Source organism: Arvicola amphibius, chromosome 8 (assembly GCF_903992535.2).
Source record: "Arvicola amphibius chromosome 8, mArvAmp1.2, whole genome shotgun sequence".
Taxonomy (NCBI): Eukaryota; Metazoa; Chordata; class Mammalia; order Rodentia; family Cricetidae; genus Arvicola; species Arvicola amphibius.
Window position 1 is genome coordinate 124,401,280 of NC_052054.1, and position 26,987 is coordinate 124,428,266.

At 44.2% G+C, this 26,987-nt stretch overlaps 1 protein-coding gene across 4 annotated transcripts in view; it reads left to right on the top strand.

Moving 5' to 3' along the window:
• The window catches only part of Lancl1 (LanC like 1), a 34,948-nt gene extending 16,358 nt beyond the window's left edge, over positions 1 to 18,590 (top strand). For all 4 annotated transcript variants that reach the window (XM_038340640.1, XM_038340639.1, XM_042055555.1 and 1 more), the window contains 7 exons: positions 3,519 to 3,726; positions 12,225 to 12,360; positions 12,927 to 13,073; positions 15,134 to 15,316; positions 17,086 to 17,262; positions 17,639 to 17,711; positions 18,413 to 18,590. In XM_038340640.1, the coding sequence (XP_038196568.1) occupies positions 3,519 to 3,726; positions 12,225 to 12,360; positions 12,927 to 13,073; positions 15,134 to 15,316; positions 17,086 to 17,262; positions 17,639 to 17,711; positions 18,413 to 18,489 (1,001 nt within the window). In that variant the 3' untranslated portion in view covers positions 18,490 to 18,590. The remainder of the gene's footprint in view (positions 1 to 3,518; positions 3,727 to 12,224; positions 12,361 to 12,926; positions 13,074 to 15,133; positions 15,317 to 17,085; positions 17,263 to 17,638; positions 17,712 to 18,412) is intronic.
• Positions 18,591 to 26,987: the final 8,397 nt, after the last annotated feature.

Sequence of the window (26,987 nt, forward strand, 5' to 3'; positions counted from 1 at the left end):
TCTGTGATAGATTTACACATTGAAAGATGCAGCTCCATGCTGACACTCTTGTGATATGTCTTCGGATCTCTAATGCTGCAGCGAAACACCATGACCAAAAAGCAAGTTGTGGAGGAAACGGTTTATTAGGCTTACATTGCTGTTCATCACTGAAGGAAGTCAGGACAGGAACTCAAACAGGCAGGATCCTGGAGGCAGGAGCTGATTCAGAGGCAATGGAGGGGTGCTACTTAACTGCCTTGCTTCCCATGACTTGCTCAGCCTGCCTCCTTACAGAACCCAAGACCACCTGTCTAGGGTTGTCGCCACCCACCATGACCTGGGTCCTTCCCCATTGATCACTAAATGAGAAAAGAAAATGCCTTACAGCTGCATCTCACTAAGGCATTTCTCAGCTGAAGCTCCCAAAACCAGTCAGTACATGCTGTTATCATAGAGGTAGTTTTCCTCATGACGTTAAGTGTCCTTTAAAGACCTGAAGTGTATTTGAAGGTGTGTTTCTCCATGGACACAGTGGTAATCTTGTATGTGCTGCCATGCTGGTGGTGCCCATGCAGTTGTGGAACTAGGACATTTGGGAGCCGTCATAGAATCTGCTTGTCACTCATCCCCTATGAAGTTTTGCTGCTTTTACCTCCAGGCAGGTTCATTCTCACTGCAAGTCTGTCTTGCCCTTGCCCTGTGTCTCACCCCTACTCATGTAGCATCCTCCTAGCTACACTTGGCTATCCTCTGTTCCAACCCCTACGGGGCAGCAATAATAATTTGTTTTTTAAAATAACATTAAGCTGTTGTGTTTAAAATGATGCATTTCAAATTGAACTGCAACCATCAGCGGCTAAACCTGAGATAATAGCTTTGCTACCTCTAGCTTTGAAAAAGAACTCTGTTCTTTAGAACTGGTCTTACAAACGTGTGGCAGTACACTTAAATAGTAGTGGCTTTAATAAGACAGAAGTTTTCCCTCTTGTGTTACGAGACAGACTAGGGTCTGTGTGGCATGGTCAGATTTTAGCTTTCAGGGCAGCAAGTCACCATCTCTGCATCACCAGCGTCCTAATAGAATTTCCAGCTCATGGTCTACAGTTCCTGCATTGACCAAGCCGTCACATCTGCATTCCAGGCAGGGAGGAAGTAGAAGGAAGCATGGCTAGTGGTGAGAGCCTAGCCAGAGGCCTTCCCCTGCTGCACACTTATGCTACCTTGAAATCTAGGGTATGGTGTTGAGCGGAAATGAGTATACATTAAAGAACCACTTCTGTCTCTGTTACAAGAGGTAAATCTCCCTGTTCCAAATGGAAATTTAAAAAACAGTTTTCTGAAATGGAAAGAATTAACAAATAACACATAGGCTTTCTCAGAAATTCGGAGGCAGAGAGAGAGAGAGTCAGACAAGCAGATGAAGTTATAAAGGTGGCAGCCTCTGCAGGCAGGAGTGGGGCGAGGGAGGGACCAGAGTTGTGTGCTGAGCCTTGCAGGGCTCTGGGACTCCAGAGCAGCATTTGCCCTTCGAGAAGGAGGCTTAAGGCCTCAGCCAAGGCCAGACCTGTGGCTGTTTATCATCGGGGCCACAGGTTGCGTCTTGGGGCAAAGCATCCACTTTGCCTGCTATCTTTGAGTCTTAGCTATCTGCCGACGCCTATGCCTACTGTCTGAGGATAAGGCTCAAGACATTTAGCCCCAGAGAGTTCATTTACCCACTTTTTCTATTACTAAATTTAAAAACGTTGACAAGAAATGAAATATATCTGACTGAGCCGATTCACAAGCAGGCCCAAGGACATTAGCAGTATTCAGCACAAAAGCCCTCTCCATCCATGGCACCTTGTGTAAGAAGAAACCACACACTCTAGGAACAGATTGCTAATCGAAATATGACACCAGGGCCCACCCAGAACTGGGGGAAGAGGGAAATGGAACCTGAGGCCATGGAATCCAAGAAGCTAAAGAAATAATTCTGTGCTCATCAGAAAAGAACCATCCAAAAGATTGCCAGATTTTCACGAGGAGTGCATCAGGTCTTTCACTGTGAGGCATAGTAGGTTTTGTCTGTTAATTGTTTACGACAAAAGGAACTAACGGATCGTGAGACAAGAATCCAAAAAGGAAAACAGTCACTGAACTTGTATTCAATCATCTTATATTCTCATGTTATTACCTGGCTTTGGTGCTTACATTATTTAATTGGAGGCGGCGGGGGGAGGGAAGGTCTTGAGGCAGCAGTGGGGTAAGCGGGGAAGTGAAAGGCCAACAGCTTAAGTGGATTGCCAGCAGGTGCGTGATGTGGGTGGCGATGAAGCCCATTAAGGATGTAATTCTGGAAGAAGCTCTTGACATTGATCATTTGTGAAAAGGAGATTTTTTTTCCTCCCACATACGTGGTTCTGTACACTTGTCTACAGACCTTGAACATCGTCGTTCCATCTGCTCATCAACGTTGGAATTACTAACGCCGCGCCACTTTGAGAGAGCAGACAAGGTTATTAACTTTGGCAAGAGGCGAAAATTTGGCTTTAATATACATGTGAAATTGAATTGTCTGTAACACAAAGCTTTGGAGATTACCCATGCAAAATGAGAAAAGAATCTGAATTTAAAGTTGTTCTCAGTACAGTAAAAAGTAATTCTGCAGACTGCATTTTTACTGCTTTGAAATCCATGAAAAGATTGGCTCTATTAATTTAGATTTAAACATAGGCTGTGTGTCTTCTAAAAATGGTAAATGAGATGGAAAATGTACTTTACAGGAAAATGTTTCTGGAAATGCTTTAGGCAGACAGACCCCTTCTCCATGTCTCTGATTGCTTCTCACTGAGCTGGGAGCTCTGTCTCCTGTGACAAGCACTTGTAATAAGGACACACAGACATTGCCTCAGTTACTCTGTAGGCTCTAGGGGTGCACAGGAACGAAGAAGTGGGGGCCAAAACAAAGTTATTGGCACCCTTACATTAGTCTCCAAAGTAGCATGGTGGCAGAGGAGGCAACCCTTGACAAGTAAAAATATTACAAGACTTGAGTATATTTTTGCTGGTGTCCAAGGCCTTCCTACAAGGAAACCAGAGTGTAGGATATGGTGACACAAACTAGCTTGTCACACACAAAAGAATTTTCTTTTGTTTAATGAGAAGTTGGCTTTTTCATCCCTTGCTCTAAATTGCTTTATGTCACAATGATCATATTTCTTGTTCATTGTTAATTAACGTTGTTAATTAATAAGCCATCAACCAAAAAAGATTAATAATGGTCACTGTGTCTATGTGTCTGTCTTGGACAAGTCTTAAAAAAAAATCTTCATTTCTTAATAGAATCTAACAGTGAGGAATCCAAAGATAAGTGATTCCCTCTGCATTTTTCTTAGAGCTGATTCACAGTAAACAGAGCTGAGGCTAGAAAGTCACCTGAACTTGCAGATGATTTCACATAGCTTATCCAGTTCACCCCAGATGAGTGGTAGAGCAGCAGAATATCACAGTGCATTGCCTGTCCTCATCTCCACTTGCTTTCTCTTGCATTCCAGGCATCGCTGTGCTTTACTTACATCTCTATGATGTGTTTGGGGACCCTGCCTACTTGCAGATGGCGCACGGCTATGTAAAGCAAAGCCTAAACTGTTTGAGCAAGCGTTCCATCACCTTCCTGTGTGGCGATGCAGGCCCCCTGGCTGTGGCTGCTGTGCTGTATCACAAGATGAACAGTGAGAAGCAGGCAGAGGATTGTATCACACGGTAATCATGTTTGTTTGTGAGAATTGTTGCTGAAACACCATTAGGATTCTGCGTATGTTAGCAAAAGAAAATTCTGAGTTTACTTGTCTCTCAGCAGATAGATCTTCCTCCTGTATTTGATCAGTTCTTATATTCCTGCTATAATTAAAGAATAGCCTTGTAATCACTATCTTAGTACAAGATAGAAGACACCAGCATGGTGCAGATCAAGTATCATTTCCCTAAGATCAAAACCCTGATCACGGGATGACTAATTCACTGTGTTCCCCAAAAGTCAGCATCTGAAAAGGAAGTGGATCTCTTCTTGTATGCCAGGGACCAAAAACTAATTCCAGACTGCCATTCTAAATGGGTTGCGTGAACATCTATAATCCCAGCACTCAGAAAACCAAGGTGGGACAATCCTGAATTTAAGGCCAACCTAGGCTGTGTACTTAGACCATCTCCAAAATCCAGTAATAATAAGGATGATGACTATGACAGTAATGACAACCATGATGGTGACTGCCTTTTTTGTGGGCAATGACATACAAATCTAGATTATTATTATCATCATCATCATCATCATCATCACTTTGAGTATAATTCATGGCAAACTATGCACTGGTGGCTTTTAAAGAATTGTTAAACTTTTCTCCAAATAGACAATATTTATTTCCTTTGTAAAAAGTTATTGAGCACTCATTTGAACTCTTGAGAAATGTGACTGGCATGCAGCTCCATGTAGGAATCTTGGGTTCTCACTGAGCAAATGAAAGTCAGCAGGTAGAGTTGCATTTCTGACAGAGTGATCATCCCCGAGTCAGCTGTGGCTTTTATATGCCCACTGTTCCTTCTTATAATTGCTACTAGACAGGCATAATTATTGATTTAGTTTGTTGAGGCATCCCTATATTAACATATATTATCCTTCTATATCAGTGGGTTTACATCCATAGGCTCAGCCAACCATGGCTCAAAAGTGTTGGGCAAAAAGTTTATGTTGTTATTCCCTAAACAGTGCAGCTCTTTACAGAGCGCTTTATTTACAACAGAGATGCTCAAAGTATAAGTGAAGATGGTCATGGGTTGTATGCTAATCCCCCATTTTATATGAAGGGTGAGACTGTCACTATAGTATCTTTTGGGGGTGCCAGAACCAATCTCATGGATGCCTAGCGATTACTGGTCTGTGTGTATAATTCCTCAGCAGGCTTTTTGAACTGTTCAAGTTACGATTGTGTTACAAAGACGGAATTATTCATGCCTGTGTTGGTTAATGTATGTATAACTTGCATAGGCGATCACACACAAGTTTTCCATTCTCCCCAAATGCCCTGTACAATGATACTTTCTCCTTATAGCAATATTTTTCTACTTGAAATTATAAACACAATAAGGAAGCCAAAGAATTTTTTGCTCTACTATAGCATTATATGAATCAATATAATCAATCATTTTCTGCATTGACATTTTAATACATAATTATGCTTATAGCTATCAAAAGCTACAAATGATTATAGTCCAGCTTCAAATGAAAAATGACATTATCTAGTATGAATAGAAAAAAGCTATAGCAAGAATCATTTAATATAAAACTATACAAGACTTAGAGAAATCTCAAGCTGGTCCCCAGCTAAAATCGTCTCCATGCTGGCTAGCCGTCATAGTGCTGGAAGATGCTGCACAGGCTGCTGGAGTAATGACATTGTAGTCATACTCCACTGTGACCTGTATGCTGTACTCCTGGCCTACAGAGCAGGATGCGCCCACTGCTGCAATAGCGGCATGACTCCAATAGGGGTAGCCACCTGTTTCTGATGGACTTGCGCCCTCCTCACCAGGAGGAAATTCTTATCTGGAGGAAATCTAAGCCTGGTCAGAAGCCCATGACTGGGAAGGTCATATGTCCTTTTGGGGAAGCTACTGCTGTTATTTGTAAGGACATGATGTGCCCGTCACTTGCCTTCTAAACACACATTGAACATATGTCCTGTTGAGCATTGAGCCCTAAATGGGCCACCATGTCATACCATGTCGTCCTCCAATCCCAGAGACGACCACAAGAGCTGGGAAGAATGTGAGGGCCCCAGGAAAGGCTGGAGTGCTGTGGAATTCTGCCTAGTGACGTGACGTGACCGTTGCTCTCTTTAACTCTCAGCAGCTGTGATTGCCTACAAGACACCTGCAGAGCAGCGGTCATACCTCCCCTTCAGCGGCCTCACTAGCCCTGAGCATCTTCTCCGCGGTCAGTGGCTGTGGAGGGCAGAGAGCTTTTCAGTGGTGTGGCAGCTGATAAGATGCCAGTGCATTTGTGAAGGGCCACACCCACGTTCCTGAGGGTAACCTTCATTAAACTCGTGGGTTCGCAAAAAGTAAAATTAAAATATAAAATTAAAAAAAAAACTCACCAGAGGGATAGGTGATACAAAGCAATAATTTCTCCTAAAAGTTGAAGTAAAGTGTGTTCCTCCCATGGCTGTTTACTGATTATGACTAGCTAGTGCAAAACTGTTAGATGCTCTCTTATGTCTGAAACACAGAAACTGTCTTTTTTATTTTTAGTTTTTGCACAGCCAGTGTAAATCCATTAGGCGTGTGAGGTCCCTGAGCTCATATTCTTCAGATCACTGTGACTGGACATCAGATAACATAGTGGTTCCAGTGTGTCACACACAAGTCATCTTCCCTGAAATACCGTGGCCAAGTAGAGATCTGCTTTAAGAACTTTAATTGCATTCAGTGGAAACAAGGTGTTGAAACAGATTGGAGTTGTGCTCAGTCCTGGTTACATGAAATGAAATACACACCTCTCTGCGTGCAGTCCTCAGGACTCATGTGTAGGGAAAGCCCTCCAACTCTAGGCTGCGGTGCTTTGCTTGCTAGTAGCATGCAGACAGCATTACTAGATGAGTAAACGAAGACTTGTCTGTTGGTTATTTGATTCCTTGGTTATAAGCACCCTTTGTGATTTACATATTCTTATAAAATTTTACGACATTTTAAGAATATTTTATTTATGGCCAGCAAAATCATTACATAGAATTAAAATACAGAATGTGAGATCAGGCATGGTGGGTCCCATCCATAATCCCTAGCACTTGGAAAGTTGAGGAACGAGGATTTCTACAAGTTGAAGGCCACTCTGGGCCACGTAGTAAGTTCAGGTTAACCTCGTCTATAGCATAAGATTGTCTCAAAACAAAAGAAAATGTCCGTGTGTGTGTGTGTTTGTCTGTCTGTCTGTCTGTGGTTACTTCTATACTCACATACGTATGCAAATGTGACTGAAGGGAAGTCTGTTACAGTTCGTGGCCACAGCTTTGACTGCCTGGCTTCTTACTGCTTCTCTCTCTCTCTCTCTCTCTGGACTTGCCATGCTTGATCACTTTCTACATCTCCTCCCTTCCTCTGTGTGGCAAAAATTCCTCCACTTGAGTTTCTTGTCCAGGATTATTTTATACTGTCAGGTATTGAGTCCGCATGCCTGCTTATTTGCTGTCTAATGAGCCTTTTTCCTGGTGTCGTCACACCCATTTCTTCAGCGATGTCTGTCTTGTGCCCATTGACTGTGCTGTCCATTTACCTTTCCAGCCTCTCTGTCATGAGCTCTCAAAATCAGGGTTTTGAGTTTGAAAGAGCAAACATGCCTTTAATATACAAAAGTAATGTTTCGACAAAGAAACTGGAGTCCAAAGAAATAGTTTGATTAGGTTTTAGCTCTTAAACTTGCCTCTGAGGATCTTTGGCTTCCAGAAGTAGACTGTTGGAATGGAGGGGATGAGTGACAAGCGGTGACTACAAACAGTCCTGTTGTATTGCAAGTGGCCTGGGTGAGACAGCACCTCTCGCTGGCTCTCCGCTGTCCGGTAAATACCCTGTGGGTCCTTTCTACACAGTTCGGTGTCAGGAGCACGGGAGAGCCTCTCCTGTCTCACAGTTAGTCACCAGCCTGGCAGATCTCAGTACGCCGAGGCCAGTCCCTAAGATGGTGAGGAACTGACTTTTTGGACAGGGGAGGTGATGTGTGCTGCAGTGTGATAAATCAGAAATTATTATCAGCTTATCCAAACAAATAACCAGAGCCTCAGAGATACACTTGTGGGCCTGAGAGTTTCCAAAAAGACGTAAAATAACCGTTACGATTTTCAAATGACCTCATTATTTTATCTTAGAATGTAGCATGTGACGCGCACAGCTTCAAGCCCTACCTTTAGTAACCAGAACCAGCTAATGTGTGCTGATAATCTGCTTTCAGATCCAGAAAAGAAATGCACCATGTCCTTTGTTAGCCTAAATGCTAACAGGGTGTAGTCTGTAACCATTTAAACTGTAGTACCATTCGCCTAGTGCAAATGAATTTGGTTTTACAATGTTAATTATATATTGCCACCTAGTGGTAGTGTGGGTAAGAACACTGGCATTTTTGGAATTCAGTAGTTCAGTTTCTAGTTTAGTAGGATCATTGGTGGATGCAGTAATCTCACAATACTTCCTGGAGCAGAAATGACACCAGAGTTTTCCTTTTTGAATAGTTTCTTCAGTCCTTTTGCAAAAAAGTAAATCAAGTTGGTTTTTATTTCCAAAGTCTATAGGATTGATGCATTTGTATTAGAACTTGATAAAGTATTCTGATCTGACCTTGAGGCACATGTTGTGGCCACTACAGCAGCAGATTTTGTATGTAGCAGACAGATTTGGTTCTTTGGCCCCAGTGTTATTCGGGTACAATTTCTGTTGGGAGGAAAAAAATATGGTGTTCTTGGCAAATGCTTTTAAGTTCTTTTGAGATTGAAGGGCTGGCTCTGCAGAGGGAGCAAGTGTGTAGCCAGATGAGAGTGACTGACACCGCCTCCCCCGACTGCTGGGCTTGTGCTGCAGTGTGTGCCAGCGCTCGGCCCCTGTGAAGCCGCTGTTCCTAACAGCCTTGAATTGCCTGACTGCTAGGCATGTGTCATAACAGAAGAACGAGGCCTAAGAATCTGCACAGCAACCTTTGTAGAATCACTGGAGAGTGATGTAGAGTAGATGTGCCAGTCATTTGTGTCACTCACAGGTCTGCATGGATATACTGAGAGACCCCCGGAATCAAAACACATAAGACACCTTAGACAGATCCATCTAGAAATAGCTCACCCCCAAGAAACGAAAACAAACATGCATACATACATGCGTACATACATACATACATGTATATCACATGCAGCCTAGCCAACACTAGTATTTGTAGTAGTAACCTTTTTCAGTAGCTCAAAAATGCTGTCAATTTTTCTTTTAGTTTGTTACTGCCAGGATTGACCTTGACACACACCACACACACACACACACACACACACACATACACACACACACACATACACACACACACACACACACACACACACACGCTGCCATTTGTATTTTCTTTTGACTACAAGTAAAATTGGAGGCTGAGGATGTAACTCATGATGATGCCCAAGACACTGGGTGCCCCCAGCACTGCGACAATAAGGTGGTGGGGTTGGGGGGGTGGTGGGAAGTCTAAAACAACATATCCCCTGCTCTGCCACTCAAACAACCCTGTTAGCATTGATCAAAGTTTTGACAGTATTACAGTATATTGCAAGGAAATAGAAATTTCTGGCCATGGTAACCCTGTCACTTTATTTCCTATAATTATGAAAAGGAATAAAGAGAAAATAAGAGCTAGCATTTATATGTTTTGCTAATTTGAGGTACATCAATTTCTTGCAATATGCCATTCTTTCGAAGCCCCATTTTTTTTAATCAAATAACAAATGCTCATTTTTAAAAAATGTACCAGAAATGGAGAGATGGGTCAGTGGTTAAGAGTAGAGCGAGCTCTTGTTGCTCTTGCATAGGACCTGGGTTCAGTTCCCAGAGGTCACACTCTCCATGATTGCTGCTCCCGGGGATCCATACCTCCTCTGTCCACTGTAGGTACCAGGCACAGGTGAGGTGCACAGGGGATCCATACCTCCTCTGACCACTGTAGGTTCCAGGCGCAGGTGGAGTACACATGCATAATTCAAGTGAAACACTTAGAAAATGAGTAAAGCTTGTTAGAGTTTTTGCTTAATTTTTAAAAACACAAATCCTTTATGCCTTCCCTGAACCTTTGTCCCATACCTGTCAGCTATTTTAGTCACAAACTCATGTCATTCTGGCTACAGGACAAGTCCTTCTCATTGTAGGCACCATGTGCCTCTCTCTCCCAGCTCATAATGGAAGTGGTAGAGAAGGGAGGTAAAGGAGACATTTGCTTCCTCACAAACAATCGTCCTGCACAGCTATCGCCCCTTCCTGTATGTCCTGGTGTGCATCTGGCCTTATGGGAGCAGTTATCAGGGATCCGCGTGCATTTCCTGTGGTCTTGATCTGGTTTATTATTAGTCTCCAGAGGCATGGCTGTATACCACCTCAGCTGTACCCTGACTCCTGACTGTGTGAAAATAAAAGCCTGGGTAAGGGCCTCATTCTCCCAAATGGGCCAATCTTTATTAGGAAGAGGAACACATGGTAGCTTCATGACCTGCTCTTACAGCTCAGAGAAAGCCACAGTGTCCTCTAGTCTAAGTGTTAACACAAGAAACGTTGTACACAGCGTGCACCTTGTCAGCTCATTTTCTCACACACTTACTGCTTTTGTTAACCAATTCTTCTATGGATTTTGATAGAAAGGGTTGCGTCCCTATGACTATTGATCCCTGGTTACAATATTTCAGATACAACCATTCGCTCCTTGTGACTCGTAACACTACAAACTTGTTCAAACATTTGAGTGTAAAATCAAGTTAGGCACACACACTAAGCTCACAATCCACCACAACCACAGATAAGAGACTCATTTTTAGAGATGAGACTAGAGGAGCAAAGATGAAATGTGCTTAGTGTATTATAAAATACCGGATATTATTTGATTTTCCAAAAAATCCCTGTGTTTCACACTAATATCACTGTGTCGAGTTTTGACAAAAATTCAAGTGTTTTAATAACACTTTATTAAGTTTGTGGGATCACATTGAAATTCATAGACTAATTTAGAGAAAATCAAGTTATATTTTCAAAACTCCATGTGATTAGAAAGTTTAAAACAGCCAGACAGTGGTGGTTCATATCTCTAGTCCTAGCACTGGGGAGGCAGTGGCAGGCAGATCTCTGTGGGGCCTACCTGGTCTACAGACCAAGTTCCAGGACAGCCAGGGCTATACAAAGAACCCCTGTCTCAAAACTTAAAAATTAAAAAAAAAAAAACCCTCTAAAAATCTCACAACTCATATAAAGGTTAATTCTTAAAGTTGAATCTGTCTCTAATCTGTGGAGCCTTCCAAGCGTATTTCCCTGGGGTCTTCCCCTACTTCCTGGTTGCCTGGCGTATGGTTGGCCAGCTGTACATGTTTCCTCACTGAGCCTGCTTCTGGGCCGAGTACACAGAAGTTAGAGGTGAGGGGTTTAACCCTCTCCCGGAACCACAGTGCCTCTAGTCTTCCTCAGAGAGTCAACTCCTGTGGGTTCCCGATGCTGTTGCTTCACCTTGATACTTAAGATGCCTGTTTTCTGGGCTATAAGACAACCAGATAGAGAAACTAGGCCTTGCCCACTCTAATCCTTTATTGACGACCCTCCCTTCCTGTTGAGACTGAGACAAAACTCCTCTGGGCTCGCTGACGCCCACTGCTGCCCACTTCCGTGTGTTTGGCTGTACTGAGTTCAGGCCAAGGGAATACTGGAAGGGGAAATACACCCCCGATCTGTTATCCCAGCTTCTGCCCCAGCTAGCTGCTGCTATTTCCTTTTAAAGACTTTTAAGTAGCTGCCATGTGTACTTTGTCTAGGTCTTTGGAGCTGTGTTTAATGAGAGCAGGAAGGGTAGAGTCTACTTGCTGCTCCTTAACTGGGAACAGAACCCATTAAAACTTTGAGAAGCTGCACTGAGTCCGTCAACAAGAACCTAATAAATTATAGTACAACTTTTAAGGAATGAAACTACTCTGTGTGTGCTCAAAAGGGAAGGACTAAGAAGGGTGTTATAGAACATTGCTGGTTAAATTTATATTGATACATACATGTATTTGTGCTTGTATGAACACAAATCTAGAGATACATACATTCTCATATATACAGCTTGGTGGTCAAGGTTGTTTCTAAGAATAAGAGCTGAAGGGCTCTGTGCCATTTGCCTCATGCAGTCTCCTTGTGGCAGATGAGGCAGCAGTGGAGATGAGTGGGATACAGCCAGTGTTTGGTTAAAGCCAGTGGCACTCTAAATGTCAGTTAGCTAGCTCCTAAGTACAAGTCTGCGTGTGTGAGAAGCTAGGCAAATTCAGATAGCCTCAGGCTACTTGTGCTTTCCCGTTACGTTTTACTAGTTCCATTGTGAACTTAATATGGGGCTAATCTTTAAACTGATTTTAGATGTGTATGCTTATGTATCGGTGTACATATTTTTTAGTGGACCGCTTTACGTGCTAACGTCTGATCCCTGTCAGATGATCACAGCCACGTGTTTCTGTTTCTAGGCTCATGCACCTAAATAAGATTGATCCCCATGCACCAAACGAAATGCTCTATGGCCGCATAGGCTACATCTTCGCTCTGCTTTTTGTCAATAAGAACTTTGGAGAGGAGAAGATCCCGCAGAGCCATATTCAGCAGGTAATACAGCTTCGTGGGCTTTAGGGGTGTTTTTTTTTTTGTTTTTTTTTTTTTGGCATCTTCTTACACACTCAGTCTCTCCAGTTAGCACAGCCTATGTAGAAAGACCATGTGTATTGACCTCTGTAGGTCAGGCACACAGAGCCAACGGCTTTACAGTCAGTATGTGGGAAGCCCTGTCAGGAGCAATAGGAGTCAGAAGGCTGTCCTGCTCCATTTGATACTTCAGAGGCCCTTTCTGGGGGAGATAGAGGGCAGATCTCATCTCTCAGATGCAAGGATCTCCTTCGGTGTCTAGAGGAGTTTGTGGTTTTTTGTTTTTGTTTTTTGAAAAACATGTAGCTTTTTTAAAATGATAGTAAAAAGAGTTGAGGGTCCTCCTGAACCATCTTCTAGGCAGGATATGCGTTCACACTTCTCAGAAGGGAGCTGTATCCTTCCTAGTGGAAGATGCTGTCTTATTCCCTACCAGTAATTCAGTTCTTCTTAACGAAAAGTTTCTTGCCTCTGCCAAGCACACTTTTTGTCTAATTGTCTTGTTACTTTGTTTGGCGTTCTCCCTGCAGATTTGTGAAACAATCTTAAATTCTGGAGAAAACCTAGCTAGAAAGAGAAACTTCACAGCAAAGTCTCCACTGATGTATGAGTGGTACCAGGAATATTACGTGGGAGCTGCTCATGGCCTGGCAGGAATCTATTACTACCTAATGCAGGTAAGGGATGCCTAAGGAGAGACAGCACTGTGTTGGGTAGGGAGCAGGTCCTAGTTCTGTCTTTTCTTCTGCTGGTCACTGTGTCACACCCCACAGTCACCTGACCTCAACAAAGGTGTGAAAGCATAAAGACACCATCCTGGGGGAGGTACCAGGTTCCCAGATGAGCGTGAACTCACCGAGGGCCCCTGGAGCAGTATCTCAGCTTCTAATTCCATACGAGTGCTTTTGGCTCCTCTCTCAGAAAATGCCTTGAATTACAAATATCATTCCCTATTATTATAAAGAACAACCTAATGACAGAAGTTCTAGGAGTAACCAAATGAGCACACACTGCCTAAGGTTCACCAAGGGAGTAAAGCCAAGAAGACTTTCTGGTAGATTTTGTCTGATTTGCCTGAAAAATAGCGGAATGTGCTGTGCCCCATAGTTCCTACGTGCTGACAGTCTTGGGAGACGTCAACCAAACTTAGAAAGACTGAAGAAAAATAGAACTTAAGGGAACAATTGGCATTTACAAATGAGAATTTGTGGCAGAAGAAAATGGATTCTTGATGGCAGCAGAGGTTTGTGGCTCCCCTTGACAAAGTGCAGCGTCACATAGGGAAGGTGCTGCAGCATGCACTTGTGAGCGTGCACGGTGCTGTCTGGCTGGAAGCATGCACGTGTGGGCGTGCACGGGGCTGTCTGGCTGGAAGAATACAACTGAGCTCAGCCCACAATGGCTTTTAAATACAGTCACAGTTTGGGAGCGACAATCAGAGGACAACCTGTATTTACTCATTTATTTGTTTGTTTGTTTGTTTGTTTATTCTGTTTCCCATTAGAAGTTGTATAGTTAGCATTTTTGACAACCAAAATTTCTTTTTCTGGACTGCTCTCTCGGTGACTCTTATTTCTAGAACTACACATAGATTAATCTCTTAGGAAGCTTTTGTGAAAGGCAGGCTGTGTCTCCTAACATTCAGGCTGAGTTTTAAATCAAACATGACAGGGAATGGGTGGCCCTGTTGTCCTGTCATTAAACCTGATGTCAAGAGATGTCTGCCCTGCCTCTTTTTGTTAGCTCTAATAAGAAATCTGAAAACCACAGTATTGATTTTTCAATTTCCAGGTTGTTATCTTTTCGAATAGATGGAGCTTTTAGTAATGAAAACCCATTTGTGAACGTGCTAGATAACAATGTAAAATTGGACAGTATTACTTCTAGGCCATGTTGGATAATTCCTGGAGAGTAATTTACTCTGCTTTTAATACTTTCTGTTGAATACTATTCTTTATGTCCAGTATATTCTTACATATCTTGAAGAACGCAGAGCCCTGAGAACACTGCGTCACGTATTCTAGTACCGTATCCAGAGAGGAGCATCCAGTGCTGTGTACCCCTCACCCTACATACCCTACCCCGTGCCTGGAGTGCATTACCTTGAATGTCTCTTTTAAAGAATGAGCAAGGCATTAAATCAAGAACAGGATCAAAAAGAGAAATAACAATGTCCCAAATGATGTCTGTGTGCCCTGCATCACACTGCCATATAAATCTATATATCATCATAGTAGAATGATCCATATACAAGTCATTTCCAATTTGGTGTTGAGCCACACTGCAGTTCTGCATCGGGTCTCAGGTCTCCCAGCCCCATGCCCTTCCCTGTTGTAGGCAGCACCCACCACCTCTGTCAGAAAGAGGGAGCCAGAGTTGGTGGTCAGTGCTTCTGTGCACATGACAGGCTTCTGTTTCACTCCTGTTTACAAGCACTGGCTTAGGAAAAGTACTTGTGACTATGTCTATAACAGCGGACACTGGAAATGGTGTGTACAGAAGGCTTTAAGACTTCATTAGCAGCCCAGTTGTGGTTTGTTCCATTTACAATTCTAAAACAGAAAATGAAAACAGTATCCAGCAACTGAAAAATAATGGGAGAGATATAAAGCCTTTTAATGACTTCAAATTTCCTATTAGCCATGGTTTTTTTTTTTTTTCTTGTTTAAAATTCATTTTGAGGTCTGGGAATGTATTTTTCTTCAGCAGAACTAATAATTCTGTTTCTCCTTTTTAGCCCAGCCTTCATGTGAGCCAAGCAAAGTTACATAGTTTGGTGAAGCCCAGTGTAGACTTTGTCTGCCAGCTGAAGTTCCCTTCTGGCAATTACCCTCCATGTTTGGATGATAGCAGAGACCTGCTTGTCCACTGGTGCCACGGTGCTCCCGGGGTCATCTACATGCTCATCCAGGCCTACAAGGTACCCCATGCCTTCTCATTGAACAGGAAGTGAAAATACATACCACACGCTTCTGTAAGTTAGCACAGTTCTCATAATCGTTAAAGGATTATGAATCAGCTGCTAAGTCTAAGGTCATTGTGCTGACCTATGGGTTGGCATCCATTGTCACTGTGTCTGTCCCACCATAGTGGGCACCATCTCATAACACTTCACTACCAGAGTAACCAAGGTGACAACAGATAACTACCCCAGAAGCATGGCCATAAACAGAATGTTCTTACACTTTGCTGCAAGAGTGGGAAATGCTCCAACTGCTGAGCGGATAGATTGTTGACCCTTCAGAGATCGAGCTCTGAACATGTAAGCTAGGCATTCCTCTTCTAGGCTTATGCCTAAAGAAAAAATTTCAAAATAATTGAAAGAGAGACATGCAGCTGCTGTTCCTAAAAGCTCCTTTAGGGCCAGAACATGAACATATCAAACCATCCGTTATCCATCAGGAGACGAATGTACAGATGAAGTCCAGTGTGTGCATTGGGTGTCCGCTGAAAGGACAGTAGAATATATGCCATAATACTCTCAACTTTGAGAAGATGCTAAACAAAAGAGACACTCAGAGATGCAATGAAAAGAGGAAATTACACTTATATGGAGTGATAACCAGTAGGAAAATTTATAGAAACAGGAAGTAGAAGGTATCAGGGTCAGGAAGTAGCGAGCAGGGAAAGAGGGCCTATTGTTTGAAGTCTAGTGATAAAGAAGGAAGTGATGCTGTGTGCACAATTTCATGATTGTAATTAATGTCACTGAATTGTGTGCATAAAATGCAATCCTGATGCTGGGAAGTTGGAGACAGAAAGATTCCTAGAGCTTACAGACCGGCTAGTATTGTCCAGTCCTTGACCTCCAGGGTGAGTAAGAGACCCTCTCTCAAAGATTAAGGTGGGGAGCAATTAGAGAAAACACCTGACTTTGGCCTTTGGCCTTCATCGGTACCCACACATGCACTCATATAACACGCACACACACACACACGTATAGTAGCTCATAGATTCTTCCCTAATGGTGAAGGTGTCACAGTTCCTCAGCAGCTGTTGTGCATTCTTCGGAGAGGGACTGGTGATGAGAACAAGTGGCCAGTTGGGTACAGCTGCTGCGTCAGTCACACACACATTTATAAAGCATGATCCAAACACACAAGATCAGACCCAGGGACGTTTAAAAGCAAGCTAGTTGTGTTAGTTTGCTCTTCTGTCTGTGTGATAAAACACTGGCTACAGGAGCTTGGAGCAGGGAAGGATTTGTGTGGCTTCTAGGTTAGTCCACCATAAGGAAACCAAGGTAGAGTCCTGGAGGTGGAACTGAAGCAGAGTCCCTGGAGGGATGCTGTTTACTACTTCCCCTTCCCTAGCTTGCTCAGCCTGCTCTCTATACCAGCCAAGACTACCTGCCAGGATAGTACCACCCACGGTGGGCTGGGCCATCCACACCAGTCAGCAGTCAAGGAAGCACCCTACAGACATGCCCATGGGCCATCTGATTGGGACAGTTCCTCTTCCCAGGTGTGCCTAGGCTCGTGTCGAGTGACAGAAACCTCCCTGTGAAACTGGTCAATGCTAAGAACTGTCTGGCAGCACCACACTTTCTGTCACTGCAGTCCTTATTTCTTGTCGCCATGCCTCCTTCTTTGATTTCCCGCCTTTGCCGTTCCTTCAGAAAGGGCTACCTGGAGAGTTTTCCTTTATGCCCCAGATGATGGGACTCATATGCGTCCCTTGACTCTGCAGGTGTTCAGAGAGGAGCAGTACCTCTGTGATGCCTACCGGTGCGCTGATGTGGTCTGGCAGTACGGACTGCTCAAGAAGGGCTATGGGCTGTGCCATGGAGCTGCAGGGAACGCATACGCCTTCCTGGCTCTCTTCAACCTCACACGAGATGTGAAGTTCCTGTACAGGGCCTGTAAGGTAAGGGTCGGGTCTATCCGAGTCAGTTCCTTTTATTATGTCCAGGAGCTTAGAGGTAACAAGCATGTCCTTTAAGAAAGGCCTTCAGGAAGGATTCGGTCATGTTCACATTCCTATAAAGGGTAGGTCCTGCTGGGATGTCTGTGGGGGAAGACGAGGAGGCATGTTGCTCACTGTTACCATCGACAGCAGTGGCTCGCCCTGCTGCTGAATTCCTCCCAAGCTGGGCACCTCCTTGAAATCACCAGTTTCTCAAAATTACTCCTCATCTCTGACTTGGCAGTTTTGGAATTTGTCAAAGTAACCCAGATTTTTCACGAGTTTCTAGGGTTTCTGAGGAAATCACTGCAGTTATTGAACTTCATCTCATTTTCAGTTTGCTGAGTGGTGCTTAGATTATGGAGAACACGGATGCAGGACACCAGATACCCCCTTCTCCCTCTTTGAAGGTATTTTTCACACATAACTTACCTTCTTATATCATTAACTACTACTCTCCTTGGTGATAATGTGTTTGAATTCCAGTTGTAGCAACAAACTGGTTTTTACAGTTTATTGTTAAACATATACTTCCTTATTTCCCGATAGTAGATCAGTTAGCAAGGCTGGGATGTAGCTCACCTGTTAGAGCGTTTGCTTAGTGTCCGTGAAGCCTGAGTTCGTCCTCCACGCTGCATAGATGGGGCATGTTGGTACACACTGTAATCCCAGCTATAATCCCAGCACTCGGGATGGAGACAGTAGAGGCAGGAGGATCGGCATTCCAAGGTCATCATCTGCCGTTTAGCCATTTTGAAACCCTGTGTCAAAATTTATTAATTAATTAGGCATGCCACCTCAGACTTGAATATTCATAGCTGTAATGGTGACCACCATTTATGAAGCCAGGAGGTATGTGCTAAGTCATGGATGCAGAGCCTCAGAGAGGGCAGTGGCCACAGTGCTGTGGTGAAGGAACTCCCACATGGCCAAATGGCTTGAGCTTGTCTGCCTCCATTCTGTCTCCTTGTAGAACCCCTCTAGGGGTCTCTGATGGAGAATGCACCGCATGTCTTAGCATAATGTTGATACTAAAACAGAAAAAAATAAAGTCACTTTATAAAATGAAGCCATTTGGTGTAATAACTTGTGCCTTTTTCTCTCCCTCTAGGGATGGCTGGAACAATCTATTTCTTGGCTGACATGTTAGTCCCCACCAAGGCCAAGTTCCCTGCATTTGAACTCTGAACGGAAAGCGTGTCCCCTGCAGCATGACCCCTCTGTGTCTTCCAGCCTGGGCTAAGTGTTTCTATTGCTTCTGAAGGAGCAGAATGAAACCGTCTACTTGATGTAGTTGGGTTTTTATTTCCATAATTTGTCTTCAGCAGTTCAGCGCCTTCCTTTTATTATTTACTTTTATTTAAAAGTATAAGTGAAGCCGGGTGGTGGTGGCGCACGCCTTTAATCCTAGCCCTCAGGAGGCAGAGGCAGGCAGATCTCTGAGTTCAAGACCATCCTGGTCTACAGAGCGAGTTCTAAGACAGGCTCCAAAGCTACACAGAAAAACCCCGTCTTGAAAAACCAAAAAAAAGAAAAGAAAAAAGAAAAGCCATCTTAATTTTCTTCCAAAAGGAAGGATGATTGACAGGTATAGTATTTTATTGTGATTTACATGTAGTGGAGGAAACCTTACTCTTATTTAATTTTATGAATGTAACTATGCATCAGTGCTCTGTTGGCATACAGAAGAGTTCTACAAGAGCCATGAGTGGCATATAACAAAGGTTTATTTATTTGAGGATAAACTCAGAGGAAGGGTAGCGATCCACAGTCCTCTGTGTGCGCTGGAAACTGCAACCAAATCCAGCAGAATAAAGGGTCATGCATGCTTTTTATCTGCATATATAGTACAGAGACCACGCCCAAAGTGTGCCGGTGAAGGAGTTCCCACAGCACCGTTCCTTAAAATGTTTTCAAAAAACTCAGTAAACCATGCCTGGTAGCATGCTATCCCATCTGCTGAGGAGACTGCGGCAGGAGGATTACAAGTAACAGCCAACCTGAGTAGCTTAGTGGGCCCGTGTTTCAAAGCGGAGAGAAGAGAGAGGTCTAGGGTATAGCTGAGCGGTAAACACTTTCCTGGCGCACAAGAAGCCCTAGGTTCTGTCCCAGCACACAGGCGCGCGCGCCCACACACACACTAAGTGCAGGTAGACACAGATTCTATGTTGTAGAAGGAGCAGCGGGCTGTGTCCCGCCACCCAGCTAGCTTTACACCTGAAATAACAACACACAAATTGTATTCATTTAAACACTGTTTGGCCCATTAGTTTTAGCCTCTTATTGGCTAATTCTCGTATCTTGCTTTCACCCATATTTAGTAATCTGTGTAGCACCACGAGGTGGTGTCTTACCAGGAAGGATCTTAGCCTGCGTCCATCTCGGAGAGGAGAGCTATGGCGTCTGCCTGCCTGACTTGCTTTCTCTCTTCCACAATTCTGTTCTGTCTACTCCGCCTACCTAATTTTCTGTCCTATTAAAGGGCCAAGGCAGTTTCTTTATTAACCAATGAAAGTAACACATAGACAGATGACCCTCCTCTATCAGTATGTAAATAGCCATTGTTGAACATTGCCTTCTGTCTCTTCTGTTGAATATTTTTCCTCCTACAGAGAGTAGTTTTATAACTTGGTTTTCTCCAAATGGTTGGTTATTAAAAGGGACAAAAATATAACACATGCTTCTGGAAGAAAAGCTTAAGAATTGCAGATTAGACTTGGAACTATGTCTATGCCATTTCTTAATCTTCTAGTTTCCTGTCTGAACTGGAAATACCACTTTCAGTGAGCCCCATGGACACTGTCTTCTAGCAATGTTACCAAAACTTAAAAGTGGTTCTGATGCGTGTCCTGACCTGAAAGCTAATTCACCACAACAGTTCCCTGTTTTCTGCTAATATTTGGAAATGTTTAGTTTAAAAGAGTTTATCCTTCAGTGTTCATATGAGATCTGGAAAAAGATTTCCTGTGCACATTTGCTCACACAGGTTTCCAGCCTGACCTTCAGCTCCTTTAAAAGTTTGGCTTAGGTTCTCCTTGCTTTTTGCTGACTGTGCCTGAGTGCCACCTGTCACCCCTTTCTATCAATTGATATGAACGTTGATTTTTTTCTACTTATGCTTACGAAGAGGGTGGGGAAGGGAGATGCTGTGACCAATAGCTTCTAAGAGAACAGCTTTGGACAGGAGTGCTTGTTCTTAGGAAGCTTCTGATCTACAACCTCCATTCTGGGAATAGATGAGTCTTGCGCGTCCCAAGCACAAGAGCCCGTCACAGAGTCTGAGACCGTGGAGTCCATGAAGACTCCTTGGCTGCTCCCTCCCTCCTCACAGCCCAGGCCCTTTGTAACTGACTTGGGATGTTTTCCAGCTTTAATGCTACAGGGTCTGAGAATATTTAATGTGAATCAAGTCCCCACAGAGTGTGTGCTGGTTGCTATGAGGAATATCTGTTATTTTCCAGTTGACACCAAAAGCTAATATTATGAGAAATTTTCTGTCCCTTTAAAGGCTACTACAGTAGTATCCAAAGAGCAGCTCAGTTCTCAATTCCTAGAGTTGGACTGCTTCTTCTGTGGCCGCTGTCCATCAGGGCTTGTGTGACGTCATCCTGTGAAGTGCTGTGGAAGCCGTGTGCAGACTGCCCTGTGGTGCCAGTGTTGGTAAGGAGGAGCCTGCAGCAGCGAGCACGCCCGTCTGTCAGGTTGTCCAGCTTTAGAGGAGAAAGCCCACTTGGTTTAGTTACATGGTGTATTAGAATCTGCCTGTACTTTCAGCTACTGTGGTTACTAATTAAAACAAAAAGAACCAGTGTTTTGGTTAGTAGAGACACTGGATCACAGTGCTTCCCAGGCATCCTGACGAATGCAGCCCCAGAGGAAACTCAAGTAGGAAGTGTCAGAGTAACAGCCTTGTTGCTGTCTGAGCTGTCTTCTGCACATGGCCGTCCATTCACGTCCATCAACGTGAGCAATTCAGCTTCCCGTCTTCACCGTAGCTTTTAAGACTCACGGCACTGACAGTATCTGTGCCCCTTTTGTACTTAAGACTCACTGCACTGACAGTATCTGTGCCCTTTTGTACTTAGAGCCACACGAGTTTTCTGGGGCTTTTTAAGTCAAGCACAGTACAAAGCCCCAAACAACACCTCCCCTCTGAGGAAGAGACTGTAAGAGATGTTTAAAAACCTTCCAGAGAGGTTAGTTCCCGAGAACCCGGTGGCATTGCTAATCTCCATCCAGAGCCTGTCTGCCCGTGCGTTTCTTCCACTGTGCACTTCTGTGCTTAGCTTTTCACCATGGCTGCCTGACCGTGACTGGTTCCGTAATTCCTGCCAGGCCTTCATCTCATCCCATCTGTCCGTCTTTCGTGCTTAGAGATTCATCTGGCTCCTTTTTCGTAAGTCATGTCACATCCGTTGGACATCAGAAGTCCCCATGAAGCTAGAGTTAGCTAAAGGGAGCCTAAGGGTATTTCTTTTCCTTGTTCCCATTTCCATGAGTGACTGAACTGCGGCAGTCTGCTCCTGTGTCCTCGGGTCAGTGTGTCTGGTTTTATGGTGCCGTCGCCCTCTCCCGTCTAGTTCTGCAATAAGCAGTGTGAGTGTTGTCCCTGCTTACTCATTCTGAACTCCAGTTTTAGCACAAATAATAAAAACCCAGGGACAGATATTGAGGTTCAGCCTGAAGACCAGAAAAGCAAAGCTGCAAAGTCACTAGAGAGCTCTTACCTCTGTGAAATCTTCAGGCTGAAAGGGAGAGTTCTTGTTGCATCCCTCCTTACATTCCTCTCTAGTGCTGGGGTTAAAGGTGTGCACCACCACTACCTGGACTGAATGACTGGCTAATGTGGCTGTTTTGCATTCTGATGTTTAGGCAAGCTTTATTAAAATACAAATGAAATATCACTGCATCCAATTCCTTTTCTGCTTCCCTGAAACATGTCAGAGCATGTTTCTGAATCCTCTGTACCACTGGGCTGTAGGAGACCTGTTTACATCCAGTGAGCCGGAATCAGTCTTGGGGACATTCAGGGTTCACCCCACGGTTACATTGCCACTTACCGGGAAGGGCTGGGATTGTATCTGTATTGACTGACTGACCTTCAATAAAATGTTATAGGCCTGAATGTCGCCTGCTGTTCTTTACTTCCATTTGAACATGAAAATTATTTCACTGTAATGGTAAGTAGTGGCTTTTCTTTTTTTGTATAAACTCGCTCACTCCCTGGGATTTGTTCCTGTCTTTACTTGATGGTTCACTCCTTCCTGGTAACGCATTTATAGAAAGAAAATGTTATCGCATCTGATCAGGATACAATTAGGAAGACTCCTAGGTTTTAAAGTGTGCCGTGCATTACCCTCCTCGTGCTTCTCTGAGTCTACCTGTAGTCAGTGACTCACAGCCCTGTTCTGGAGTTCTCCCTGCTCACAGTTCTAAGGAGCTGTGAATTGACCTCAACGAGTGAGATCTTCCCAGTCACCTGGGAGACTGCCATTTCTCGTGACACAGCAAACTAGCACATCAGAAGGTTACCAGCGTTCTCATGAAACACATTTTCATGAGCTACAAATGCTAACATGACCGCCATCTCTCCCCCTGTTGGCTGAGTATCAACACCAGGGATAGGCGTGACCACGTTTCTCTCCTTCGAGTGAAATGAAGGTGTACGTGGTGGTGTCAGGTCTGTAGATGCTGGCAGTGAGGCATGGAGGGACAGAGCCTCCAGCCATCACCAGATTCCATAGTGACCCTCTTCTCTGTTTACCTCTCCCTAGAAAGTAAAAATACACAATTATTAAATTTATTATTAAAAATAATAAAAAGTAATTTGGCCCTTTCCACTTACCTATAACTTGTTTGTTCGTATGTTTTAAAGATCCTTTGTCCCTCCCACATTCTCTGATCATTAGAAAATGGTAATTTATGTCACTTTTTCTTTTCCCACAGTAATCCCCACTGTGGACTCAGGACCCCAAAGACCTCATATGTCCTGTCCTTACAAGGTTTATGTAAACTTAACCTGTAAATCTCCCTGGAGAATTGTCTGCTTCGTTCTCTTTTGTATCCACACACTCTCCTGGCCAAAGCTGTGGTCAGTTGAAGCAGGATGCTGGCTTTCTTGCAATGGAGAATATACTGGCTTCACAGTTCTGTGAGCTGATAAACAATTTTTCAGCCTGTGAAATGCATCCTTGGGGACATATTTTACAGTTTCGTTAGTAATGAGAGAAAGCACAAACAGGAAGCCAAAACGTGGACTAATGAGGATAGAGAAATGGATCTTAGCAGGGCCACTTCGCATAGCCAGCCAGCTTAATTTCACATCTCCGCATTACGTTAACTCTCCATCAACATGCAAATTGCAACCATGGTGACATTAAGTCTGCACCTAATGTTCTGTCACTCCACAAATAAATGTTGGAGAAAGCCTTTATGTGGCATTTAATGGTTATAGGGTGGGGGAAGGAGAACTCCTTATGAGTCAGTTTGTAAAGTACTACCAAAATTGCCTGATTTCTCTGGTGGACCTGGGAATGAAGGGAAGTATTTGATCTGAAAGAGCTGATAGGGGCTCGCTCTAAGCATTTGGCTAACACTGGCTCTTTTCTCAGGAACTGGCGTTCAGCAGTTTCACGTGCACTCTCACGGGTACGTTTTGCACTGTTGGTACTGCCAGGTTGGGTGCTGTGGGCATGCCTGTGCCATCGTGCTCTGAGCAGTGGGTTATCTTGGTCGCTGGCATGTCTGTAAGGTAGGTTCTACATACACAGAGCAGCCCCCGCTCTGGCAATTCTAAACTGAAGAACAGTGATTAGCCAAGCAATCGCAAAATGTTCTGATATCTGCCCTGGTGCCCGCTGTTCTCTCCGTTGCTTCAGGAAGCCTGACATAAGTCTGGCTCTCGTGTACTCTGTGGTTTCACCATATTTATGGAAATACTGAAGTCACATGCCTTTGTGGGGAGAAGACACACAGTCAGCCCAGATGCATTTGCTGTTAGTACATTTGGACAGCCCTGGTGATGGGCAGGTGGAGAGAAATCTGAAGACAAAGCTACTTTAGTCAAATTCTAGGAAACCCTCAGGATTATCATTGTTAATAACGTAGATTTTGCACATGATAAATAAGTCAACATCCCAGCATGAAATGACTGCTGAGAGTTTCCTCTGAGTGTGGATGCCACACCTATGCAATTATGAGCAGCACGAGCTGGGCTGTTAGAAAAACAACAGCAGAGGGAGGGCTCAGCCAGTAGTTTGGAAAGGGTTGTGAATATGATCAAAATGGATTGTGTGCATGACACTCTCAGTAAAAATATTTAAAATAAGGTTAAATTCCAGATGCACATACTTTAGAAGTCCTTAACTGTTGAACGAGTTCTAATCGGTCTTATGAATAAAAACCCAGAACCAGAATCAGGACAAATGCTGAAAGATAAAGGAGCAAGCCACAGCCAACTCTTGCCTTGCTAACTCCTCAGCCGTATAGGGCCAACCTGCCTTGTATTTCTCTCTCCACCCAGCCATACCACTTCCTTTCTGTCTGTACAGATCTCCAGACCTCTGTGGTCAACTAGTGCCTAATTCTGTCCTCCGATCCTCCAGAAAACTTTGTTAGAGTGCAAACAAGATATCACCACACTTCACAGATCCTTCCATGCCTCTTAGCGATCGGCTCATGGCACAGGTTGCTACCAAACTTGAAAATGTGAAGGCCACTGCTAGCGTGCACCAGTCGTACCCTCCCGTGAGGGCTGGGACGGCAGCTGCTTGCAGAAGAATTTCTGCGGTCGCTGTATCTATGAACAAGTGAGCTCAGTGTGAAATGGGACTGGGAGGAACCTATAGTGAGCAGAGGAGATGAAGTGAGAGGTGTATGCGAGTCAAGAAAACTGGTTGTGAAAGCAGTCACGGCTTTGCTCAGTCCATTGTGCACGCAAATTGTGTAAGGATCTCTGTCAGGTACTACATGAGTTCAGTCATCTGTCATGGATCTCAAGTAGAGAAAAATGAGTCAGAAGTGGGCTGGTGGTTTTCAAGAATTGACCGCAGCCAGGTGATGTTGGCACGCGCCTTTAATCCCAGCACTCAGGAGGCAGGGGCAGGTGCATTTCTGTGAGTTCAGGGCCAGCCTGGGCTGCAAAGCAAGTTCCAGGACAGCCAGGACTGTTAACAGAGAAACCCTGTCTCAAAAAACCAACAAAAAAAAATAAAAAGAATTGAGCACACATGAAGAGTGTGAGCCAGCAGGAGTCTGTCATGGTCATTTAAGATGGAAGGTGAAGGATATGTCTTGTGACCAGCATATTTTGTGGTGGTGTTTGCAGCAGGTGAAAGCAACAGATTTGGAGAAAACATTCCATTTAGATGGGAAAATCAAGAATTTTTGTTTGAGTTAAAGTATCACAAAAAGATACCCAGAGCAAAGGGTTAACAGGAGTCATCTGGAATCAGGAACTCATGGGGACAACTTAGAGTCCTCTGCCCTTGATTCAGTATATAAGGAGCCAGAATGCACCATCCTTAAAAATACTATTAAACGCAGATCAGTCACATTCTTCTCCCAAAGCCTGTCTCAGTGCTCTAAGTAGTAGATGTCAGATACAGGTGCTGCTGGCCGCCTGCCATTGACACGACTCAATGTCGGAACTTCATAAAGGTGTGGGCTTGTGGGTTTCAGATGTCGTCCATCCAGGACAGGATAAGAACCCAAAACAATCTGATCTAGGAAACTGGGAAACCTAATTAGAAGTGGGCAGTGGGGAGGTGGCCAAGCCTGATACAAATGAGTATGATCACCACTATCCCTTCTGTCAACGTGAGCATGTCCCTGGACATTTGACAGCAAGAACTGTTGGGATGACTCACATCCAGTGGATCACACTACTGATAGTGATTGTTCTGCATGTTTTCTTTTTCATTTTTATAAGCCTTCATAGGCTGAGTTAAAACGGAATTTGCCAAGTTCATGGTGGCTGCCTCAGACACCAGCAAGGACAAGTTCATGGTGGCTGCCTCAGACACCAGCAAGGACGAGTTCATGGTGACAGCCTCAGACACCTGCAAGGACGAGTTCATGGTGACAGCCTCAGACACCTGCAAGGACGAGTTCATGGTGGCAGCCTCAGACACCTGCAAGGACAAGTTCATGGTGGCCACTGTAATGGTCTGTCCTCTCCCTTGAAGAGACAAGCCTTGCCCACTCCCGCCCCTGTCCACTGAGGCAGATGGATCTTCTTTCTGCTTCCAGTCTGAGTCTTTCCCTTTCCAGCTCTCTCCCAAAGAGGTAGCTGTTGCCATGGCTCCTTTCCCCGCCTTTCTCTCCCTCCCTCCCTCCCTCCCTCCCTCCCTCCCTCCCTCCCTCCCTCCCTCCTTCCCTCCCTCCCTCCCTCCCTCTTTCCCTCTCTCTCTTCTTCCCTCCCTCTCCCTCTCTCTCTGTTTCTCACTCTGCTTCTTTCTCCTCGTTCCCCTTCTCTCTCCCTTTCCCTTCTTTCCCTTTTCCCCTTCCCTTCCATAACCTACTAAATAAACCCAACCTCACTCTGAAAAAACAAAAACTGAATTTGCCATAGTGGTGATGTAAGGTGATAAAATGACAAGTCCATCCCTTGTTCACTTGCAGAAAGTAAGATTTCCTAGTACAGTTTCTGAGAATTCCAGAGTCTAAGAAGGTAGAGTGTACTAGGT